The sequence below is a fragment of the Mytilus edulis genome, chromosome 1, assembly GCF_963676685.1.
Source record: "Mytilus edulis chromosome 1, xbMytEdul2.2, whole genome shotgun sequence".
NCBI classification, from domain to species: domain Eukaryota; kingdom Metazoa; phylum Mollusca; class Bivalvia; order Mytilida; family Mytilidae; genus Mytilus; species Mytilus edulis.
This window is the reverse complement of record NC_092344.1, coordinates 16,705,071-16,728,647: the sequence shown is the minus strand read 5'-3', so window position 1 is coordinate 16,728,647 and position 23,577 is coordinate 16,705,071. Positions and strand designations below refer to the sequence as shown.

The following is a 23,577-nucleotide window of genomic DNA, read 5'->3' as shown; positions in this document are numbered from 1 at the left end:
TGTGGACTCCAAACAGTGTACATGGATTTAAGTCTCAAACGGTCATTTTAGATGTAGATTAAACGTCAATGATACAGCAATCCTACGACCTTATAGACCAAAAACGTGTTCATGTGTGTGTGTGAAAAGAAATTAAAATCTCAAAAATACTGAAGTCCGAGGATAAGTCAAAATGGAAAGTCCCTAATCAAATGGCAAAAAAAGCTCATACACCTCAAACGAATGGATAACAACTGTCATATTCCTGACACGGTACACTAACAGGCATTTTCTTATGTTGGAAATGTTGCATTGAACCTGGTTTAATAGCTATGTTAACCTGTCATTTGTTTGACATTCGCATCAAAATCCATTAAATTAGACATGTTACGAAAAGGTATATTATCGACGTTGAGGTTGACAAATTAAACTTTAAATTTGGGGTCGGTGTCAAAACACTGATTATAGATTTAAATAGGTCAAATTTAAATCATGTGCGTTTTAGATAATTCAAATCACATGTATCTACATTATTATGTGACATCCTATATGACAATTGAAATATTTGCCACTGGACGTCCAACAATCAATCAATCACAAACCCCTCATAAAGAAAACACAAATTAAGCTGAAACTGTTTCTCGAGAACTGTTTAAGTTAAGACAAAGTTGGAAGGAAATACAGTGAGCCGTGGTGTAGTGGTTTGTTCCTTGTTCGACTCCCTTTCCGGGATGAAAATTTCAGGGACTGAGTTTTCGGATCTCCCTTGACACCATTTGCGAACGCTAAAGACATCCTTGTAGATTACGAAAGAGAGCAGGCTAATTGAGCCGTTACAAGGTAGCACTCGCACCCGCAAAGTGGGAAGGAATAAATATAAGTTGAAAAATAAACAAATATGTTTAAACTAAATAAAGGAAGAAAATAATACATTCGAATCTATATGACCGGGAGTAAATTTTCTAAAACTATAATGCAACATATTTCAAGTTGAAATTGTATAAAATAAACTCATCATAGATACCAGGACCATATTTTGTATACAGGCCAGACGCGCGTTTCGTCTACAAAAGACTCATCAGTAACGCTCGAATCCAAAAAAGTCAAAAAGGCCAAATAAAGTAAGAAGTTGAAGAGCATTGAGGACCAAAATTCCTAAACGTTTTGCCAAATACAGATAAGGCAATCTATGCCTGAGGTAGAAAAGCCTTAGTATTTCAAAAATTCAAAATTGTAAAATCGTGTTTTAGGTGTTTTAAAACAGACCCTGTTAGATAACAATTTAGGTGGCAAACATATGGACCTACATACATACATACACTCCTTTCTTTGCTTTACATAACTATATAAAAATGACCGTTACATCTATATTCGAGAGTAGGTATAAAACAGATTATACTACCTAAGATTATTTTCAAGGTCTATTTAGGGCTCGCTGAGGAATTCACACACGTATGTACCATGTGTCTCCGTTGCCCCGAACATCTACTGCATTTACAAGACTGTCCCCCGTTTTTTTTTTCATTAGAGTTTGTTAAAATATATTATGGAATTTATCAATATCTATTTCTAATATTTTTTATGGTACAAATGTTATTGAATATTCGTTCCATACAGAATTGCCAAAAGGACCAGTACAGTTTTTTAAATAATATTCAATGTAAACACAGGTAATCTCTTTTGTGTTTTGACGCAGTCTCCACATTTAAAGTGTAATTTGTCAACCTCAGCGTCGTGAGTATACCTTTTCGTAACATGTCTATTGATAACGATACATTTAATGTGAAAAAAACATACAGACATAGAATATAAAAATGTCAAAAATAGCGGTACAGCAGCCATCATTGTGTTATAATCTTAATCACAATAAAAAAAATATAACAAAGAATTACAAAAAGATATAAATACAAAGCACATAAGCAAACATGAAAGACAAGAATACAAAAATTTAACATAGCACAATAAAACAATGACGGGATGTTTAAGTACAGAGCCACGTCATATGTATCAAAGAAACATAAAAAGGCATACAGAGAAAGCAAAGGGAGTTATTTACACAATATTTGAAATTGTAAGTTATATATTTTACCTTTGAAGTATGCATAATAATTTATAACTTATTTTTTTGATATATAAATTGTTTTTAGTGCGGTTTGTTTTTGTTTTACAATTTACGTGATCTACAATTTACATGACTAAACCTCATTTGGAAGTTGACAATGTCATATAAGATGCTACCATCTAGCTGAAATAATTTAAGTTATTTTTAAAGTCTTTAAACATGCCTATCTAACTAATATAAAATGATACATGCTGAAAAGTTGGGGCTTTAACATTTGTTAGATAATCATATTCTTTATTCATAATACTATTTGGAATAAATGTTTGTGAATGTCTCAAGACTATTGCATGAACGATACTATTGTTTAAACCAACTAAATAATCTTGATATGTATCTGTATCGGAAACTCACACCCACCCTTTTTTAGATAATCCACAAACAATTAGATGATATTAAAAAGCTGAAGTTTTCTTACTTGTAATTAGTTTTTAAAATGGAAAAACCTTGTTGAACAATGGTATATACATATCTTTTTTTAACCAATCAACATTTAAACTACTTATGACATGAGTTATGTTTATTTTAAGTCGAATGTTTCCTTACTTGTCACATCTTTTCTTGGAATAACCGAGATATTTTTTGGTGCATGAAGAAATAATCTTTAGATGAACGTATGTATTTTTCATGTCAAACAATCAAATATGTAGAAAAAATATCTTTGATAAAATTTACTGATTTTCATCGGTTAAATATTTTTTTGTACTAAGCAGGAAGTTTACAAATTTGTGAGTCAATCCCTGTATCTGTTAGATAGTCGACAGCTAAATGTAAACAATTATTTTTTTAATGTGTTTACTAGCAACTCTTTGTTAACAAAAAAAATTAAGAATGGAAACGAAGAATAAATCAAAGAGTCAACAACCGACAAAAGACCGGTCACCAACCGATGCACCTATGTGTGTTTAACAAAGCGATAAAAGCTAGCACCTGGAAGCAGGTATAACCTGGCCCCTCAACAATAATGTATACTAGTTCAACAAAATTAGACGTCATAAAACACTCCAAAATATATAAATAAACCAATAACTATTTTAACAAAGGCCTTTATAATTCTTCATTTCTTGAATGTCAAATTTTGCACATTCATATTATCTACTTTAAGTTTATGTTGTTCTCTTTTATTTCCTCCTTCCGTCTACTTCTCGGAAATTTACACCAGCTTTCTAGTGCAGGTAATTCATTATTTTAATCGCACTGTCAATATATATTTCTTTTTTTCTTATCAATTGATTATCACATTGTTGCTATGCATCAAAGTAAGAAGTTGTATTCAGGCTAAATTTTTTCCAAGCATGATTGTTAGTTGACAAGTTGAACCCCCAAATAATTGTGTACTTCGTGAATTCCATTTGTCTGTTTTATAAATTTCATAGAAAACTAGTTTATTCATTTAGTTACCAAGGAATTTTTTATTCGAAGGGTATCAAATTTCGTGGTTAATATTGATGGCTTTATCAAATAATTTTTTTTCAAATGTTCAGTGAAATATAAAACTGTTGTCCAAATGAAGACGCGGTACGATCTCCTTTTAGGTTTATTTAAATGGGCACTGGAATACAATCAATACAATACATCAAATATCAACAAACGCATTATGAACCATATATTCAGAGGATATTAAAATAAAAACTAAATTGTATGACTTTTAACCTTCATATTTCTCACGAAAAAACAGTTCAATTGACCAAAGTCGGATTTCCGGTTACGAGTTGTTAATTGTATATTCCTTTCTTCTCATAAGTAAACACAAACTAAATAATTTCAAATTGGGTTTGCTTTTTATTCCCCATTTATGGACATCATGTTTATCGGTCTATGATTCCGTTTGTACGTTCGTTCGTTCGTCCGTCAGTCCGTCCGTCCGTTTTCCGTTCGCCCTTCCGTCTTAAGTCTTATTCGGAAGGTCACATTCGAGGAAAAGTGCACTGGATTGTAGGTACGACAATTGAAACATATCTGCTATCATCTGTGAAGCGGATGTTCCCTAACATTCAACAAACTCGTGATGGCGTCCGTTTATATAGGGGTAATTTCAACTTCACCACTCCGAACTCTTAGTTTCATAGTTTAATTGAAGGTATGCCTTTGATTGAAATTATGCATGATAATGTCATCGAAAATTACATCTAATATGTGCGAGAAAGAACATAAGAATGAAAATTCTTAATAACCACAATTTATGACAAACGCGATGATTTGAATTTTCCCATAGTCAACTTTCCATTTCTGTATAGCAACATCCCAGCGGCACCAGCATATGGAGTATATGTGTCTCAATTGATACGTTACTCTAGAGCTAGCTTAAAGTACGTTGATTTTGTTGAAAGAGGAATACTGCTTTCTCAAAAGTTGCTATGAATCTATAAAATTAAGGTCATCACTCAAGAAATTTTACGGTCGCCATCATGAGCTGACTGGCCATTATGACAAAAATGTGTCAGAAATCATATCTGATATTCTTCCTTAGTCATAATAACCTTCCATCATTACCGAACTGAACAAAGAAATAGCACGACGGGTGCCGTATACGGTGCAGGAAATGCTTACCCTTCCGGAGCATCTGATTTCACTCCCGGTTTTTAGTGGAGTTCGTGTTGTTTCTTATTTATTATTTGTAACTGTTGACGTAAATGTCTTTTGGTTTGATGAGTCTTTGTTTACTCCTTGGTTTTGATTGTTATTGTCTGCAAATTGTTTAAGAATCTTTTTAAAATAAATCTCCAAAAGAACCAAGGAAAAGCACCATAACACATAGTCATATTCTTTGTGAATGAAAAGTACATATAGTTCTACAGATAAGATACTGAAGGAGAACAATTTGTTTGTCTTAATTAAACTAAAAAGTTCTCGAAAAACTTTTAAAAAAAAACTTGTTTCATGATTTGTCATTCATGAAAATTTTCTTCATTGTACATTGCTTCCCTTTCCTGGAAAAAAATGAACATAATTTTTTAAATACCAGGTTTGGTAAAGTCAAATGCACAGAGGATTAGGAAAGCAGGATGCTCCATCGAGGCATCCACGAAGTATGGTAACGAAACGACATCCCCAAAAAATGACTCATTTGTTCGCAATAAAACATCAAGCATATAATAGTATATGATGCCGTTTCAGAAAGTGCTTTTTTTTATCAAAGTTTAATTAACACCTTTAACGAACGTGAAAGCTTATCTACGTTGTTTTTTTGATAAAACAAAGTTAAACTTGGTTTACTTTTTTAAATTGTTATTTGGATGGAGAGTTGTCTCATTGGCACTCACACCACATCTGCCTTTATCTATTAAACTGATTCTTCTAATGTGTCTTAAAGTTAAAAATAATGAAGAATTGTGGTAAACATAGAGAAGTTGAATGACGCATACAATTTCAAATTGTACACTAACACATAATGGTGTCTTCCTAAAAAATACCCAGTCTTGGGGTCTTCTATAGATACAAAGTGCAACATAAAAAGATATTGTGACATACAGTTCTACTCTCAATGACTTAAAACAACACATTAGATAATTCTCCAACTTTTCTATAATAAAATTATAACCACCTTTTAAGACCTGTTTACTGAGAAGAAGGTCAGATGCTCTACTTTTGAAACACATTTTGCATATTTCACACTCTTCCAACATTAGATACAACGCTTAATATAAAACCTGATACAAGTAATAAGTTATAAATTTATATTGAGTAAATATGTTTATCCTTTTAGGAAATGGCAAGTCAAGACACATTAGATGCTAAACCTGATCTTATTGAAGAAACATCAACAAAATTGCCAGTTACCAAAGGGACAGAACCGTAAATATAACATTCAATTATTTCACTCAGTTATGTTGATTTTTTCCCGTATAATCTAAGAAACAAATTTAAACATAGTAATATCTCTGTGTTTATTCGTTCTGTCATTGTGTTATTCTGCTAAGGTAATTTGTTCTATTCTTATCTTTCGTTTTTGCTTATTTGCTTTGCATAAATGCCTTTTTGTTTTTCTTTGTTGACAAATTAGTTTGTTTTATAGAGATTAAGAATATAACACAATGTTGACTGCTGTACCCCTATTTTTGACATTTTTATCTATTTTTCCTGTTTTCTTTGTTCCCACATCGTTGTCAATATAATGGAATTACATGCGAATGTCACAGTAATGAGCGGTAAGCTCGGTATAAACCACCCTTTTCTACATAAAAAATGCATGGAATAAGTCAGAAATATGACAGTTGTTATCTACTCGGAGTTCGGTATTTTTGTTATTTCTACTTTGTATAGCATACTTTTTAAGCTTTACGCAAAATCAGGTGAAAGTGTCTTAGCTCGAACGTTGGAGTAATCATTCTCATTATCATGTACTACCTGCAGAATGTCGTGCAGATATAGGATTTTGTGCAAATTGAATACTTTATCAAAATAATCATAAAACTTTCTAAAACAAATTCAATTGAACAATTTACAAAATAAAAAATATTTTCGTCTTACAAGAAAATAATGCATTTCAAAACACTTCTGCTGGTGTATAGTATTTAACCTTTTTATTTATTTTTTATTCACAAATTTGAAGAATTATTTTTCTGCTACAGTAAAACAAATGAAGGAACAATATACCAAAGCCAATTAGACCAAGAAAGATATCCAATTAAATCAGGAATAGCTGTTGTGATAAACAACACAGAATTTGATGCCAGATTAGGTTTATCTGACCGTTCTGGAAGTGACGTAGATGCTTCATCCCTATTCCAAAGATTCATGGAACTTGGTTTCGAAAGTGATCTGATGAACGATGCCAGTAGGGATGACTTGGTAGAGAAATTACAAGAAAGTAAAAATGAATTTGCAATTATTTGTATATTTTGTTGTAAGAATTTCTTGTTGTTTTGTGTTTAAACCTATTAAAATAATTCGGAGAGCTTCTCAATCAAAGCACTACATATAGCATATATTTTATAGTTCGATATGCATGAAATTTAACCTTTTTGAATCTCGATAGGCATAGTTGTTGGATTTTATATTTCGATACTCATGAAATCAACCTTTTTGAATCTCGTTACGCATAATTGTTAGATTTATAGTTCGATACAAATAATTTTTAGGTTTAATAGTTTTTATTATGCATGATTTTCAAACTAACAAATATAATTTCAAAGACGTTGTTACTATTGTTTTCTTATGTTCCAATCAGACTATTACATAGGTATTACAAAGTTATTAGTTATCTAGATTAACGATTTATGAATTAAACTACTTAAGTTCATAATATTCTATAAAAAAAAATATATCAGATACCCTTTACACAGCATATGCTATATATACACCTTTTTATGTTAATGATTGTAAGATCGTTTAACCACAATAGGTATGACAAACTCTTGGCCCCTTTTATCCTTAACGTTATGTCATTATTACAAGTCATACTATTACGTTTGTACAAATACAAAATATTTCTCCAATAACAATGGGAAACATAGGAACTGTGAACTCTTTAAGCAGAATAATTTGCTTTAAGGATGTTCGCTTGCCATTTTTTTAATTCCTGTAAGATTTTCTGAATCTTTTGATTTTATCCATTTGTATGCCCTAAAATATTTTGCCAAATAACCCCCATTTTTCTTTTTATAAATATTTTACATGTATATTTATTAACCATCTGTGAAAGTCATATAAAATCTTTGTTATTTTTTAATAGTTTTTGAGAACTTAAACATGTCAATGAAAAAAGCTATGAAAAATCAAGAGAGAACATTTTCCCGCCAAAATTTAAATGGCTGATATCTCGAAAACAAGCACACGGACCTACATATTTTTTTCGCTCTTTTTGGTTCCTTTATTAATCCCCTTTCAATATATACTAACGTTATGAAAAGCTTGGTTTTTTTTAAACTGCGTAGTGAATTGCCTTAAGGTCAAAGAACAGTAAATGGGCTATGTCACAGATTTCAGTAAAAATTTGCACATAACTCTGGATGAATTAACAACTGAAAGTAGAAAAAAAACAGCATTTATCTCATTTATTATTTGAAATATTACTGATTGAAATCCTACAAAATGGATGAACATTTGTATAGAAAGCACATAAAAGCGGAGAATTACCTTGTAAAATTTGTCCTTAAATCGTCAAAGGTCTAATTCTACTCCATAGATTTTTCTTAAAAAACTATATGTTGTTGGTATATAGATTTCCGACTTCGTTTTTACGGTAAACTTTATTCAAAGTGGTGTTCTTTGTGAATAAATCCAATAAAACGTCGAAATAATCGCAACGTCATCGCGTTACAGGCCGTAAAACATTTATTTTTTACGTTTTTTACCACAAACATTGTAAATAAACTCATCATAGATACCAGGACTAAATTGTATATATACGCCAGACGCGCGTTTCGTCTACAAAAGACTCATCAGTGACGCTCGAATCGAAAAAAGTTTAAAAAAAAAGCCAAATAAAGTACGAAGTTAAAGAGCAAAGTGTTGCCAAATACAGCTAAGGTAATCTATGTCTGAGGTAGAAAAGCCTAAATATTTAAAAAAAAAAAAATCAAAATTTTGTAAACAGTTAATTTATAAATATAACAATATCAATGATAATTCATGTCAGCATAAAAAGTGCTGACTACTGGGCTTGTAATAAATTGATCAGTAGACAAAAAACGAAGTCGGTGACCATATGATTATTTTATATCATTGAAACAGAAATTTATGTATCAACAATATATATTTTTTTTAGAAAAATCTATGGAGTAGAATTAGTGATTTGACGGTTTTTAGAAAAAAAATTAGAAGCTTTGTCGCCGATTTTATGTGCTTTCTATACAAATATTCACCCATATTGAAAGAAATCAATCTGTAATATTTCAAGTAATAAAAGAGATAAATGCATTTTTTTTTTCGATTTTCAGTTGTAGTTCAACGAGTAAAGGTTGTATGTAAAATTTTTGCAAAATCTGAGACATAACCCATTTACTGTTTCTTTACCTTAAGCCACTTTATTTCAATTTTGTTATATTCCCTTCATCATTAAACACCAATTACCAGCCTGAAACGATAAAATCATTGATTTAAATCAAGTAGGAAGTCACATTTACATGCTTTACGTTAAAAGAAACATTTTGTATGTCATTTCTTTTTCGAATGTTCATTGTTAGGTAATACAATTGGCTTTTGTATATACTGTTGTAGTTATAAATGACAAAGAGAATTTAAAGAAAACAGACTGTCTAATCGTAGCTTTGTTGACACATGGAAATGAGGACAGCGTGTATATGACAGATAGAAGTATAAAGATGAAATCAATAATGAATTGTTTCAATGCAGAGAACTGTCCAGAGTTAATTCTTAAGCCCAAAATATTTATTTTCCAGGTAATATATGTGAATGTTATTTGTTGCTCTTTTGGAATAAAATTTCGTTATAGTCCTACAGTTTATTACTGCATTTGAACAATTCATTTGTAACTGGCTTCCTCAAGATACATGTAAAAGGCTAATGTAGACATACAAAAAACGAAGGTTACTTCCTGAAACTGTTTTGCAGTGTCTGATATTTTGACATTCATGTTCAATTATCTTATCGGCAAAGCTTCCGAAGAAACTTCTAATGAACATTATAAATGTGAATGCGTAAGAAATGACTCTTTTACGGGTGTAAAAAACGTAAAAATGTTATCGTGCCGTATGTGAAACGGGATAAGTATTAAAAACAAATATCCTGTTTTAAAAAATTAAGTGATTTGACATGAGTTGATAACTTATGTTGATATCGAAATTTGCAAATACAGATAGTGTATTTTGCTGTTTTTAAATATTTTCAAAGGATTTTGATTCAAGGAAACCATAGCAAAACTATAACACTTTCACGATAACATAAGCCTAACATACCACAGTAACATCCACTGAATCAATTACTCAGCCAACGAATTGTTAGTCCAACATTTGAACAGCCGATTAGACTTTGGTACTGGCATGACACTACGGATATTATAAAAAAAGCATATAAATATCACGCACGATTGTGAAAAAAATTAACGCGAAATGCACATATCGTTACGAAAGATGAAAAATATTATAGGAAGAGAAGGACTTTCAGAGCTACCAGGCATAAAAAAATCTGCAAGACTGTCTTAAAAATTGCGAAGTAAAACGAAACATATTTTCAATTTAAATCAGTTATAATAACAGCGTTCTTGGATTTTCAATTTTGTCCTGTGCATCACTGAAAGACAATATCGTCAAAATGCGCATCTGGTGCAGAAAAGTGGTAACGTTTACCGTAAAGTATAAAATAATAATAAATTATAGACCAATCAAGGATTTCTTTTATAGAAGGAAGAAAACATGTTGACCTTACTGATTTATGTATTAATCATTTCAGTGCTCTAGAAAACCCGACTCAAGACAAGGTGAACATATTACTGTTCAGGACACACTTAAAAACAAGGTTACGGTTCCAGATGCTGTAGATACAGTTCGTATTCCCAATGAATCCGATTTCCTTGAAGTCTTTTCTACGTCAATAGGTTTGTACAACACATTTCTAATACATGTTTGTGCTATGTTGTAGTTTTTTTATATAACTGAAACATTTCCAATTTTTTTTTTCGTATTCGAGTAACATGTTCATTTTTTTAATCTTGTTTGCTGTTCTGCCGGATAAATCGATGTTTTATTTTATCTCTAATTATTGATCTAGAGAAAATTTATGTTGGGTGAAAAATACTATTAACGGGGCGAGTAAAATATTCATAATGTTATATGTTTCTATTTTCTTTAATTCCTTTTTTAATATTTTCTTTGGTAAGAAATTTATATATTATTTTTCCTGCAAATTCTGAGTAGAGGATTTTTAAATAAAAGGTTTGATTGTAAAATTTAAGCGAAGTGAATACAAAAAAAGATACAATGAAAACAGAACAATGAAACTTAATCCATTACTAAAGTCACTAAAAAGAAGTTTAGACGATTGATAGAATAAAATATAATGTATTAAAATGTTGTATAATTGTATTTCAAGAAATTTATACATATTATTATAATATATACATATATACCAGCAGCTGATTGCTAACCTGGGCAATCGGTGGAATATAACAGGATGCATCAAGAAAAGCTTGGTTTCTTAGTGTAACAATATAACAAGCATATTTGATGAATAAATATATAATGTTGTTAAAAAAAAAAAAAAATTTAAGCGAAGTGGAAAACTTCTTGGGCTAAAAAAAGTGTTAGCAACAATTTTCGAACTCTAAAGTAAATTCGGAAAAGGTGATAGTTTGCCGAGTTCTAACTACTAGTATATTATTTTTTTTCTTTACTTACATTTAATTAAGAGTCCTTGGAAGAAAATTGAAATACATTTATAACATTCAAATTGTTCATGTCCAAAATTTGTTTCAACAGGTGACAGATCATTTCATAACACAGAGTCATCATCACCATTTTTACGTCATTTAATAGAAGAGCTACATAACATCCAGGAAGACGATGATATTTACAAAGTTTTAACAAAAGTAAATAGCAAAGTGATGACATTTGAGCCTGGACATACGGCGAGTAAAGATATGAGACAGATGCCATATTTTGTATCACACCTTACGAAAGATTTATATCTGAAACAGACCAACTAGACATATGATGACCTTCAGCCAAGATTCCGACAATCATTTCACCAGACTTTAAAAATCAAACTGACCATATAATATTCGGTAATATATCGAAATGAAACTATTTGTTTGGTTTACTTATTAACAATAATGTAAAATATTTCTAAAATTTTGATTAGGTACTCAGTAAGGTAATTTACTAAACTTTTGTTTAATACTGCTTTGAAACTTTTCACACTCTAATATGTAAAAAGTCTTTATTACAATGACCGTTACAATGGTACTGGTCAACGAAGTGTACCATATTGAACTACAACCGTTTGTCAAATAAAGGCAACAGTAGTATACCGCTGTCCAAACTCATAAATCCATGGACAAAAAACAAAATCGGGGTAACAAACTAAAACTGAGGGAAACGCATAAATATAAGAGGAGAACAACGACACAACACTACAATGTAACTAACACACACAGAAACGGACCAAGCATCAGACAAAATCCCAATAGAATAACAAATATAACATCAAAACCAAATACATGAATTTGGGATAGACAAGTACCGTGACACGTCTTATCGCAATGTCAAAATATTATTTAAATTAATTATTGCTGCTATTTTCCCTATATTAAAAGCTTCTTCTATAGTTATTGAATTATAGAATGATTCAATAACTATAGAAGAAAACGAAGAGACGTTGATCTTAACGGACATATCATATTTTTGTACTGTCAATTGGATTTGAATAAATTTTATTAAATGTTATGTTCTTTTATTCCGTTTGGGATTATACTCTGCTATTCGATAGACATTGGAAAAGTAAAACGAAGCATTCAGTATTTTAACATAGGTCTATTTTGTAGGTGTTTCCTAAATGTCATTTTGAAACCCTGTTGCCTACATAATGACTGCTTTTTAATATGTTTGATTCGGATGCATATACTTTTAATTACTGTTGTTCAGTTATAGTCGTTTGTTGATGTCGTTTTTTCGTGTTTTTGTTTTTTTATATATATATGAAATAGACTGTAAGTTTTCCTGTTTCATTGGTTTTAAACTTGTCATTGTTTGGGCTCTTAATTGCTTGCTGTTCGGTGTGAGCAAAGCCTCAATTTTTAAATAAAATTATAATCAAAATCCCAAATATGAAGCAGAATATAGTGTATGATTAGTATTTTTGATCTAAAGTTTATTTGGACTAAATGAAAAGCAAACAATCAATGAAGTGTAGCTTTTTGAGTGATATGGCATCAATAATCTCTGTGTTGTATGTTCTTGGATCAGACTACAAACAAGTCCAGGTATGAACTATTTTATTGGAGCGTCATGGGTATGTCTTTTGTAGACGAAACACTTCTAGCGTACAAAATGTTAATCCTGGTATCATAAGCAAAAGTCCAAATTAAACGCCTGTCATTCAAATATAAAATGCCCCAACATATCAATCAAATTAAAACAATAAAAAGAGTATGTCCTGTGGCATTCCTAGTTGAATCTTCTCCATGACAAGTTTGTTCTTTAAACAAGCTATTTTACCTGTCGTTAGTTATTATTTTATTACCATGCAGTCACATCAATTTTATTTTATTACATAAATCTGAGTATATGACAATTTTGCTACAGACGTTCGCCATCAGAAAAAATAAAATTCAAAACTTAACACCTTGGGAACACCACATACAGTGTACCAATCGCAAATAAGTTAAAAAAATAACCTATACGTATAAAATAAAATGATGTTAATGTGAATGCATGGGTAAGTATTGACATAAATTAAGGCCAGATCAACCAATTCTAGAATTAAAAACAGATGATTCAAATAGATGAAAACAGTTCACAAGCAGAAAAAGAATTCAGTATAGTATGGGCTTTATAATCTATGTGATATTGGACGTTACTAAGTTACTTTAATCAAACAAGTTTTTACCTGCTTGTGCAAACGAAAAATTAAAAAATATCAAAGAAACTAACCTTAACTCGTCTGCATGTAAATAATTGGTGACGTTTGAGTTGATACTAAAATACGGTACCACTATTACTGCACAGATGGTTTTTTTTTAGAAATTAAACAAATGTTTCTCTGCTTGTTCAAACAAAAAAATTAAATAACAATATCATCTGATATGACAATCTATGCCTTTAATTTTTGCGTGAGGCCAAAATATTTTAAAACCAAAATCTTATTTTAAACGTTGAATAGCTGATCAAATCACTATTTGCAGTTTTTGAATATCACAATGTAAAATAAAATAACATACCAAATGCTGGATTAGAATAACATCAGGCAATCAGTGTATTATATGTCATAAACACCTACTTTTATTCATTTTTTATGTCACGTCTTCTTCTCAGTACACAGGTACATTTGTAAACATTTTATTATCTTAAATCTGAAATATATATGCAATTGATGATTTCTAAAAAGTGTATAATACTTCTTTTCAACTCCATGCTTAAAATAGATTAGACAATTCGCCGTAAACTCAACATTTGACATGTTGTAAAGAAGAATTTTGTTTTTGTGATAGAACCATTTCATTCTGTAAATAATTTTGCCTTGCTCTTTCGTACTCCCCATTTTGTTTTCTTGATTTTGATGTTTTCTAAAATGTATATTAGTAAGATTTACCATACAACCTGACAAAATTAGTAATACTCTATTTGTAAGACGATCAAAAAGGAACATTTTAAGAAGACGTAATGTACAATTATTATAATGCCAACAAACAAAATAAATAAGGAAGCAAGATCAGAATAAGAATACCACTTGTGATTATAACTTATGATATAAAACACAAAAAAAATATAATATATATATATACGCGATATAAGAATGGTGTATCTTTATTGTTCATGTGTTAGCAATAAAGATTACTCCTAAACGATACATATCTTTGACAGAAATTAAACTTTTCCTTACCTGGAAATCTTTTTTTAAAGTAATGTGTTGTCAGACTTTTGTTATGATGTGAGTATAGACATATATTTTTCGTTAAATAGCATATTCGGTAGATGATTAATACATTTTTTCTTCTTGGAATTGGTAATGTATAATACTCTTAGAAGTAAACAGACCATTTTGAACTGTTTAGTTAGCAAAGTACAATTTTTCTGACAGACTTTAATTGTTTATGCCCCACCTACGATAGTAGGGGGGCATTATGTTTTCTGGTCCCGCTCCAGGTTAAAGTTTTTGGTCAAGGTAGTTTTTTATGAAGCTGCAGTCCAATCAACTTGAAACTTTGTACACATGTTCCTTATGATATGATCTGTCTAATTTGAATGCCAAATTATACTTTTGACCCCAATTTTACGGTCCACTGAACATAGAAAATGGAAGTGCCAGTTTCATGTTAAGCTTTTGGGTAAAGGTAATGTTTGATGAAGTTGAAGTCCAATCAACTTGAAACTTAGTACACATGTTTCCTATGGTATAATCTTTCTAATTTTTATGCAAAATTAGATGTATTACCCAATTTCATGGTCCATTGAAAATGGAAAATGATAGTACATACTACAATATCTTGGACATACTTACATATTTTTTGTTATGAAGAACTTTTCAAGTATTTTAAGGTCTAATGATTAAGAAATTATAATATTTGAAAAATACAAAAACAATAAAATTAAAATCTCATACTTGAGTGACCAGAAAACTTTACATTATTAAGAGATATTTTTCGAATAAGTGATTTGCGAGAAAATAACGAACAAAGGTTGTTTTTTTTAAACAGTCATCCATGGTTCTATTTTAATGAAGTATATTTTCAAGAAGTACCCTTAGCAAGATTTTACCATTTTCACGTTTTATATCTTTAATTTATTACCAACTGTTAGTGATTATTTAGAGTTGATTTATAGTATAGAAAACAATTGGGAATAATAGAGAATAAAGGACCGAAAGATCTGGATCAAAACAAAAGAAGCAAAAACGATGATACAAATTAATGCGGTGCTAAAATATATAAAAAAAAAGGAAAAGCATAAAATACAACAAAACTTAAGAATTAAAAAGAATGACCTAACAATTAATTTTAGTATAACTCCTTATAAAATGAATAAAAAGCGTTTTGTTTTTGATACTGACTTAAAAAATATAAGTTATCATGCCCGCCATTCAGGATTCCACGTTGTCCAGATTCAAAGTGCATCAATTTTACATATGATCTTTTGTGATAAATGACTGACGTGTTGAGAAATAAGACTATCTTTTCTTTAAAAATATATCATTAAATCTTACTTATCATATAACCCGGTTGAACAAAGGATTATACATTTATATAATGTGTCATGCGAGACACTGTAAAAAAATAACTGCTTTTGTAATCTTCTTGTGAAATTGACTTCTCGGAAAAGGTCGGACATTTTTGGAAACTAGGTAAACGTATAGATTATATCATACATAAAAAACGCTTGCCGAATTGGAACAATCATGATTTAGATTCGTTTAAAGAATCCTCTGTCAAATGATTATAATTGTGAGGTGATAGTAGTTCATTCATTAGTCTTACAACACGACACATCAAAAGGTAAAATATTTTGTTTTCTTTCAGTGTTTTAACGTTAATTATTTTGAAATATATTAACTGGATTTTACTTTCGTTTTATAACTTGATTATAATTCGAGGATATCGATATATCATTGTGTGCGTCTGAGCTTCATTCAAAATGTAATTGTTGCATGCTTTTATTTCGTATATATTTTTTCAAAAACTGCAGAAGTCTATTCTATGTTTTACACAATTAGTCCATGCGTTTCGCATGTTTGGTTTCACTTTGTTTTCATGTTCAAAATTCATTTGCGACATATAAACATGGGACGATAACTGCTGCCTTTAAGTTACACAGTAATCAATGATTATTTTATTCAGCGTCAGTTTTGTAGGTTCACATTTGTAAGTTAGAAATTTAAAATGATTCATAGTTCTGAATAATTTTCCTTGAGACCAGGTTTACAATTATATTGGTAAAAATAAAACTTCAATCTAAGATTTATATGTTCATAGAATTTTTCTTCAGTCACACTTTTTATTTTTTTTTAAGAAAATGGCAGATGTTCTAGATGCCCAACGTGGTAAACCAGAAGACACGTCAACACCAACCATCATCCATGGACCAGAAAGGTAAACGTACTGCTCTTAAATATTTCCCACAGTTCTGCACTATAACTGTTACAGTTAATGTTATAGTTCCATACTTGTTCAAGAGATATAATCCAAATACGCTCTAAAATTTCGTTGTTTTTCTTTTTTTTTCTTTGTTCTCGTTATAATTAGTACGTTGTTATTACTTTTCATATGTGAAAGAAGAGTTTTAAGACATTCAACTTTGTGATAATAAGAACTAACTGTTCAGTTAAATCGTTAAACATGAAATGTATTTTGTATATTTTCAAAGTTCAATGTCAACTAAATTAAAACAATCTAACAAGTTTATAATTTACATAATTACATAAATAACATGGTTTACATGAGCGTATGACATTTGCGCCAATTTTCATTCTTTCATTTGCGCCGATTTCACTTTTTTTATTTGCGCCGGTTTCATATTCCTCCTTATTGTAACAGTTTAACATAGGTGAGCAAATACTGGCCATACATATCGGAAGGTCACTGCAAATGATCGCGAGAAAAGGTATACTTAATTGTTCTACACGCCTCAATCTTGAATGTCTTTTCAATTATATATCTGCAATATTTATAAATGGAACTTTTTAGTGCTATTAAAATAATTGTATCAGTTATATAATTTACACGGATGTAAAATTGGAAACTATATACCTCTTTTTTACGCCCTCTTACCAGCGAAAGGTGAACAGTGCTATGAAATTATGTGGGGATTTGTTTGCGATCTCTGCTGTCAAAAACAGCCTTTCTTTGTGGCCGAGATTATGCATATTGACTTTGAACAAGCAAGACATAACGCAATTATGGATGCTTTTCCACGATGCAGATAAGAGTGTTGTCGTTTTCATCAGACTCAGATCTTGTGGAGGAAAATCTAGTCTGTTGGGTCATGTGGGCTGAGCACAGACTTTAAAGACAAATTAATGACATTTGTAAATGGCTTTCAAAATTTATTGACAATTCATAACATTTGTACAACTGGCTAACGGAAGAAGTCTATGATGATAAATGAGAAAAAATACTCACCTGTCATTTACCTGTAATTTCCTTGTAAAACAATCGCGCCAATGAATTGCAGATCGGCGAAAATGCAAAACGCCGGTTTACATATCTAGTTGAGAGAAAAAGCAGCACCGAACCATTCTTTCGATATCTATTTATTTATTTATTTGTTACGTATTTGTTAGTTTTTATAGTGATTCAGATTGTAGACTGTTGTTACAAAGATTAAAACACCATGTTGACTGCTGTACCCCTATTTGTGACACTTTTACTAATTATGTCTGCTTATTTTTGTTCACATATCGTTGTCAATAAAAGGATGCGACTGTCACGCACGTGAGAGGTTTAGCTATCTATATAACCAGGTTTCATCCATCATTTTCTACTACCGAAAACGCCTGTTCCAAGTCATGAATATGACAGTTGTTATCCATTCATTTGATGTGTATGATATTTTGATTTTGAAATTTGTTGAGGAATTTTCCGTTTAGAATTTTCCACAGAGTTCAGTATTTTTGTGATTTTTACCTTTTATCTACTTGAAATTAATTTCTGTTATAGCAACTCAGGACAAGGTTTTGTATCGAAAGCACATTTGGATCAAGAAAAATATCTAATTAGTTCTGGGATAGCAGTTGTTATCAATAACACAGAATTTCATAACAATTTGAAATTAGGTGATCGAACAGGAAGTGACGTGGATGCTGCATCCTTATTCCAAAGATTTCAGGAACTTGGTTTTGATAGTGATCTTTTAAATGATGCCACAAAAGATGACATGGAAGACAAATTTAATGAAAGTAAGATTTTAAATAGATGTAGGTTGAATGTGATGTGATGAAACCACGGAACTTATCATACATCGTTTATGTTTGAATTTTTGTCCTCAAAAACTTTTGAAAATGTTTATTATTGTATGGAAGGAATATATGGAATGCATAAAAACTCCTAATTGTATTCAATCTCTGGATTCATTTAACTTTGTGTGTACTTGTTGATTCTAAGGTACAAAAACCTTTAAGTAAGACAATGTATAAGCTGATAAACAAGATGAACATAAAATTGCATTAACATACATTTCAAACAATTTTTTTTTTTTTTATTGTAGTTAAAAACGACAAAAAAAGTTTGGAAAACGCAGGCTGCCTAATCGTAGCTTTGTTGACGCATGGAAATGAGGATAGTGTATTTATGACAGATGAGTCTGTTAAGATAAAAAATGTGATGGATTACTTCAATGCAGAGAACTGTCCAGAACTTATAATGAAGCCAAAAATATTTATTGTCCAGGTTAGATAAATAAAATTGAGAATGGAAATGGGGAATGTGTCAAAGAGACAACAACCCGACCAAATAAAAAACAACAGCAGAGGGTCACCAACAGGTCTTCAATGTAATTCCCGCACCCGGAGGCGTCCTTCAGCTGCCCCCTAAACAAATATATACTAGTCCAGTGATAATGAACGCCATACTAATTTCCAAATTGTACACAAGAAACTAAAATTAAAATAATACAAGACTAACAAAGGCCAGAGGCTATTGAATTGGGACAGGCGCAAAAATGCGGCGGGGTTAAACATGTTTTGTGAGATCTCAACCCTCCCCCTATACCTCTAACCAATGTAGAAAAGTAAACGCATAACAAAAGCTTTTCTAGAATTTTCCTGCAGGAATATAGTAACAAATTTTACGCTAAAGTTTAATAACATTCGTTTCGTTTGTAAAAATTTCAAGCAAGTGAAAACGTCGTTCATCACGATTCCCCTTTGTGCAAAAGATCGCTCGTTTTAAGTTTGCATTTAGGTCCACTTGATTCATATTTTTTTTAATTTTGGTTTCATATTTGACCAGAATTGTTTAACAAGCTCGTAGTCTAGTTTTAAAAATAGAAATCTAAACTCCGTTGTGATTCATTTAATATGCGAATTAAGAAAGTTACTCATGATATAGTTCATCTTTCAAAGAAAATATCCTAAAAAGGTTAGCATTTGGTTTAAACACGGTATAGGAGAAAATGTATTGTTTTCGGCTGTAAAATATACAACAAATTATAATTACAGGCCTGTAGAGGAACAGGATTAGGAAGTGGTGTAAACAGGACAGTGGTAAGAAGAGATCCAAATCAGGCAGACGCTGCTGCAGAATATCATGAGTATGACAAGACACATGGAGAAGTTATACGTATTCCTAATGAAGCAGATTTCCTAGCCGTGTATTCTACTTCCCCTGGTAGGTGTAGTCAACCATGGCGTGCATTTTTTTAAAACAGGCTAGAATTTCTTAATTTTGATTTTAAAAGGCTGTGTATGGTAGGTGTTGGCTTTTAATTGAAATCCATAAAAGGAACAGTTATACTCGTTAACAACAAAAAGTATATTTAAACCGGAATGGTTTTCTCTCTTTTTGTAGGTTATGGATCTTTCCGGAACACAGAACAAGGGTCACCATTTGTCCGTTACTTGTCAGAAGAGCTACTCAAAATGAAGAAAGAAGATGACTTTTACAAAGTCTTGACCAGAGTTAATAAAGACGTTGGTCTTGGATATAAGCCAAATTATGCACACAGTGACATTATTACCCAAATGCCTTGTTTTATTTCACATCTTACCAAAGACTTATATTTAAAACAAAAGGGTTAGACAAATTCATCCACAGCATGAATATATACTAAAATGACCGGTTACAAAGATATGAACAAATTAGTTTCAATGTATTTCAATGCTAAACACCGTGATATTTAAAAGTATTCTGTATAACATAATAACAATAATATAATCTGTATTTACCAAAGTCTTAACAACTATAGGCATATAAAAAGGAGCAAAAATAATGTTGGCATCCATTTGGAGATAAGGATATAAACAACGTGGTTTTAAAATTGTAACTCGGTGAAGACTGCTGCACCCATATTTTGACTATTTTATTTATTATGTCTGTTTAGTTCGCGCATTATTGTAAATTTATATAACGGAATTTGATGAGACTTTCGTACAAAGTGAGAGGTTTAGCGCTAAAAAAACAGGTGTAATCCACCATTTTCTACATTTGAAACTTCCTTCACCAAGTCAGGAATATGACATTTGTTGTCCATCCGTTTTTGATGTGTTTTGTCATTTGATTTTGCCATGTGATTAGGGACTTTCCGATTTGATTTTCCTCTGAGTTCAGTATTTTTGTGATTTTCCTTTTTTTTAAACTCATATGCTGTACGTAGTTACCCACACATATATATATATATATATATATATGATCATTTTCAATTTAAGGAAAAAAAACAATGCCGAAACAAAAACATGAATTTACAAACTGCATTAGGTCCTGAAGTTTGTCATTTATTGGAATCTTCATTTTATTAAAAGAAATGTAATGTTGTTGTTAGACTATTTTGTCAAATCAATTTTACAATTATTCACATATTGCATGTACCTAATGTTATCTGACATATCAATTGAGTATAAAACATTCTAGTTTTCTGTTTATTCATACTGTAATGTAGAACATTTTGACAATATGCTTTATTTCTGTCAATGTTGCTCTTAAAAATTAATCGCCATTAATTTGCAATCGAGTAAATGTTTTAAATGTAGATCATATCCCAACAAAAAAAAATATTTGAAAATGAAACACATAACTCTATAGATATAATTTAAACTCATCGAAAATAAACAACTGTACAGTATCATGAAATTAATCTTTGCATTCTCAATGCATCTACAATAGTTTCCTCTTTGTTTCAGTTTTTGCTGCTCTTTGTATTTTACAATAAAAATTACATATATACCTTGTACATTTTGAGTCCAGTTATATATCTTGTTCTGTTGTTATTCCTGATACACAATTGTACTTGTTTGTATAAAATATTTTTATATGCCATAAACTAAGTTTTTGTACTTTGTTTAATGATTTTGTACATATTGAAGAATTAATAATTCAGGACAAAATATCTCGAAGTATACTTGACAACCACGAAGTAAAGCAAAATATCTTCAACTGTGTAAATATTTGGCAGAACTTTATGATTTGTTTGTTCTCAATGCTCTTCAACTTCGTAGTTTATGTGGACTTTTAAACATTTTTTTAAATCGAGCTTCACTGATAATAAAATCTAGAAAGGAAATGGGGAATGTGTCAAGTTTTTTTAGGACAAAACGCGCGTTTTGCGCAAATACAAGGTTTGAATCCTGGTATCATTGATGAGTTAATTCCCCACGAAGTCACACTGAGGTGATCAACAGGGAGCAAATGCTTGGTAGTACCTCATTGCAATATTTTTCAATGTGGATAACACAGTATTTAAATTTATACACCATATTTGTTTACCAACAGATTATTATTATGATAAATAGATATAAAGAGCAAACCAATCCAAACAAATTGAGTGACCACTTCAATTCAAAATACGTTAATAAAGACAAAAGAAGTATACAGCTTTTCAAAAGTCATAAACTGATGAGAGAAAAGAAATCCGGGTTACAAACTAAAACTGAGCGAAACACATCAAATATAACAGGAAAACAACGAAACAGAACAGAAACACTAGAGTGCAACAAAAAACCAAACGACAATGGAACACGCACAGAAACGAACTATAAGATAACAATTGCCATTTCCCTGACTTTATACAGGACATTTTAAGAAACAATGGTGGATGAACAATACAAACATTTATACAACCACAGGAAATATTAACGTATATGCAATCTGATATTACAGGAAATAATGGAATGAATAGATCTAATTTAACAAAAACAAAATAAACGAACAAAGATTATCGATACAAAAATGACTGGGTAAGAAATGAAATGTAAACAACTGAGAATAAACTCCAGAATATATATGCCTTAACTTATGAAGTAACAGATAACATCACAAACACCGGACACATTAGTTATAACATATCTCTTATATGAAAGACGATGATGGGTATATGATATTGAAAACAACAACCAATAGATGGACAGTTTTATTTTTCTCTGCATTGGATGTCATCATTAAAATAATCATATGTAACAGAAAAGAGTAAGGACATGATCTATACGTTATTTTTCTGTGTGCTTACAGTAAATTATTTTCCGTATGCAAGTGACCTTAGCGTGACCCTCACGCAATAATCCGGTGATCGAAATAGAGATGAATCTGAGTGTCATTGGCATAAACTATTATCTGATTGTACATGTTATATACGTGCTTAATATCCATGCTTCTTTATTGATTGTTTACTTTAAGGTGACAATCGTTACACTACGGCTTCTAAACACGGCAATCAATCAGCTGCCATATTTGTTAAATCATAACAGACAGACAGACAAAAATAACGATTATACGATATTGATACGAAATGATAAAATCGTGCACAGAAGACTAAGTTTATGATATATACATGCATTGGTTTAAGCATTGGATAAACATTATTTTTCACCAGTCACTCGTTTCATATGACTTTAACAAGCCAAAGTGAAAATTATTTTAGTAATCTGATTCTTCGTAAGCGTAAGTTAAACTAAACTTGAATCAATCAAGCTTTGGATGAAGTTGCACACTTTTCCGCACATAGTTTTTTTTTATTTGTTTGAAATATATTTACCATTTGGGGACTGATAATTTTATTTTTTGAATACGAAGATCAAATGTCACCATCACACCACATCTTCATAGGCTGAATTTTGATATTTGTTTGATTTCCACAATTTTAAAATAGTTATATATGATAAAGAGTTAATGTGCGGCCTTAATATAAGGACCAAGCGTTCTTCCTTGAAGACATGACTTATAA

General features: G+C 30.7%; 2 protein-coding genes across 6 annotated transcripts in view; both read left to right on the top strand.

The window, feature by feature from the left end:
* Positions 1–23,577, top strand: part of LOC139525068 (caspase-3-like) — a 108,335-nt gene that overhangs the window by 59,509 nt on the left and 25,249 nt on the right. Inside the window, exons 1-6 of one of the 5 annotated variants that reach the window (XM_071320254.1) lie at positions 1,934–2,050; positions 5,805–5,893; positions 6,670–6,908; positions 9,260–9,441; positions 10,451–10,595; positions 11,476–12,451. In XM_071320254.1, the coding sequence (XP_071176355.1) occupies positions 1,949–2,050; positions 5,805–5,893; positions 6,670–6,908; positions 9,260–9,441; positions 10,451–10,595; positions 11,476–11,702 (984 nt within the window). In that variant the 5' untranslated portion in view covers positions 1,934–1,948 and the 3' untranslated portion in view covers positions 11,703–12,451. Of the gene's footprint in view, positions 1–1,933; positions 2,051–2,582; positions 2,713–3,181; positions 3,274–5,804; positions 5,894–6,669; positions 6,909–9,259; positions 9,442–10,450; positions 10,596–11,475; positions 12,452–23,577 lie in introns of those variants that run through there. The other 4 variants (XR_011664880.1, XM_071320263.1, XM_071320274.1 and 1 more) reach the window with 4 other exon arrangements.
* Positions 16,074–21,694, top strand: LOC139525112 (caspase-3-like). The gene is made up of 6 exons (XM_071320300.1): positions 16,074–16,205; positions 16,721–16,799; positions 18,366–18,604; positions 18,913–19,094; positions 19,865–20,033; positions 20,214–21,694. The coding sequence occupies exons 2-6, from the start codon at positions 16,723–16,725 to the stop codon at positions 20,441–20,443; spliced, it is 897 nt and encodes a 298-aa protein (XP_071176401.1). The 5' UTR covers positions 16,074–16,205; positions 16,721–16,722; the 3' UTR covers positions 20,444–21,694.

What these genes read in the sequence shown, in the direction of transcription:
- LOC139525112 (XM_071320300.1), top strand. Translation starts at nt 16,723, where the DNA reads ATGGCAGATGTTCTAGATGCCCAACGTGGTAAACCAGAAGACACGTCA. An exon ending in ATCATCCATGGACCAGAAAG is followed by an intron (nt 16,800 to 18,365) that starts GTAAACGTACTG and finishes TTTCTGTTATAG; the next exon opens with CAACTCAGGACAAGGTTTTG. An exon ending in GGAAGACAAATTTAATGAAA is followed by an intron (nt 18,605 to 18,912) that starts GTAAGATTTTAA and finishes TTTTTATTGTAG; the next exon opens with TTAAAAACGACAAAAAAAGT.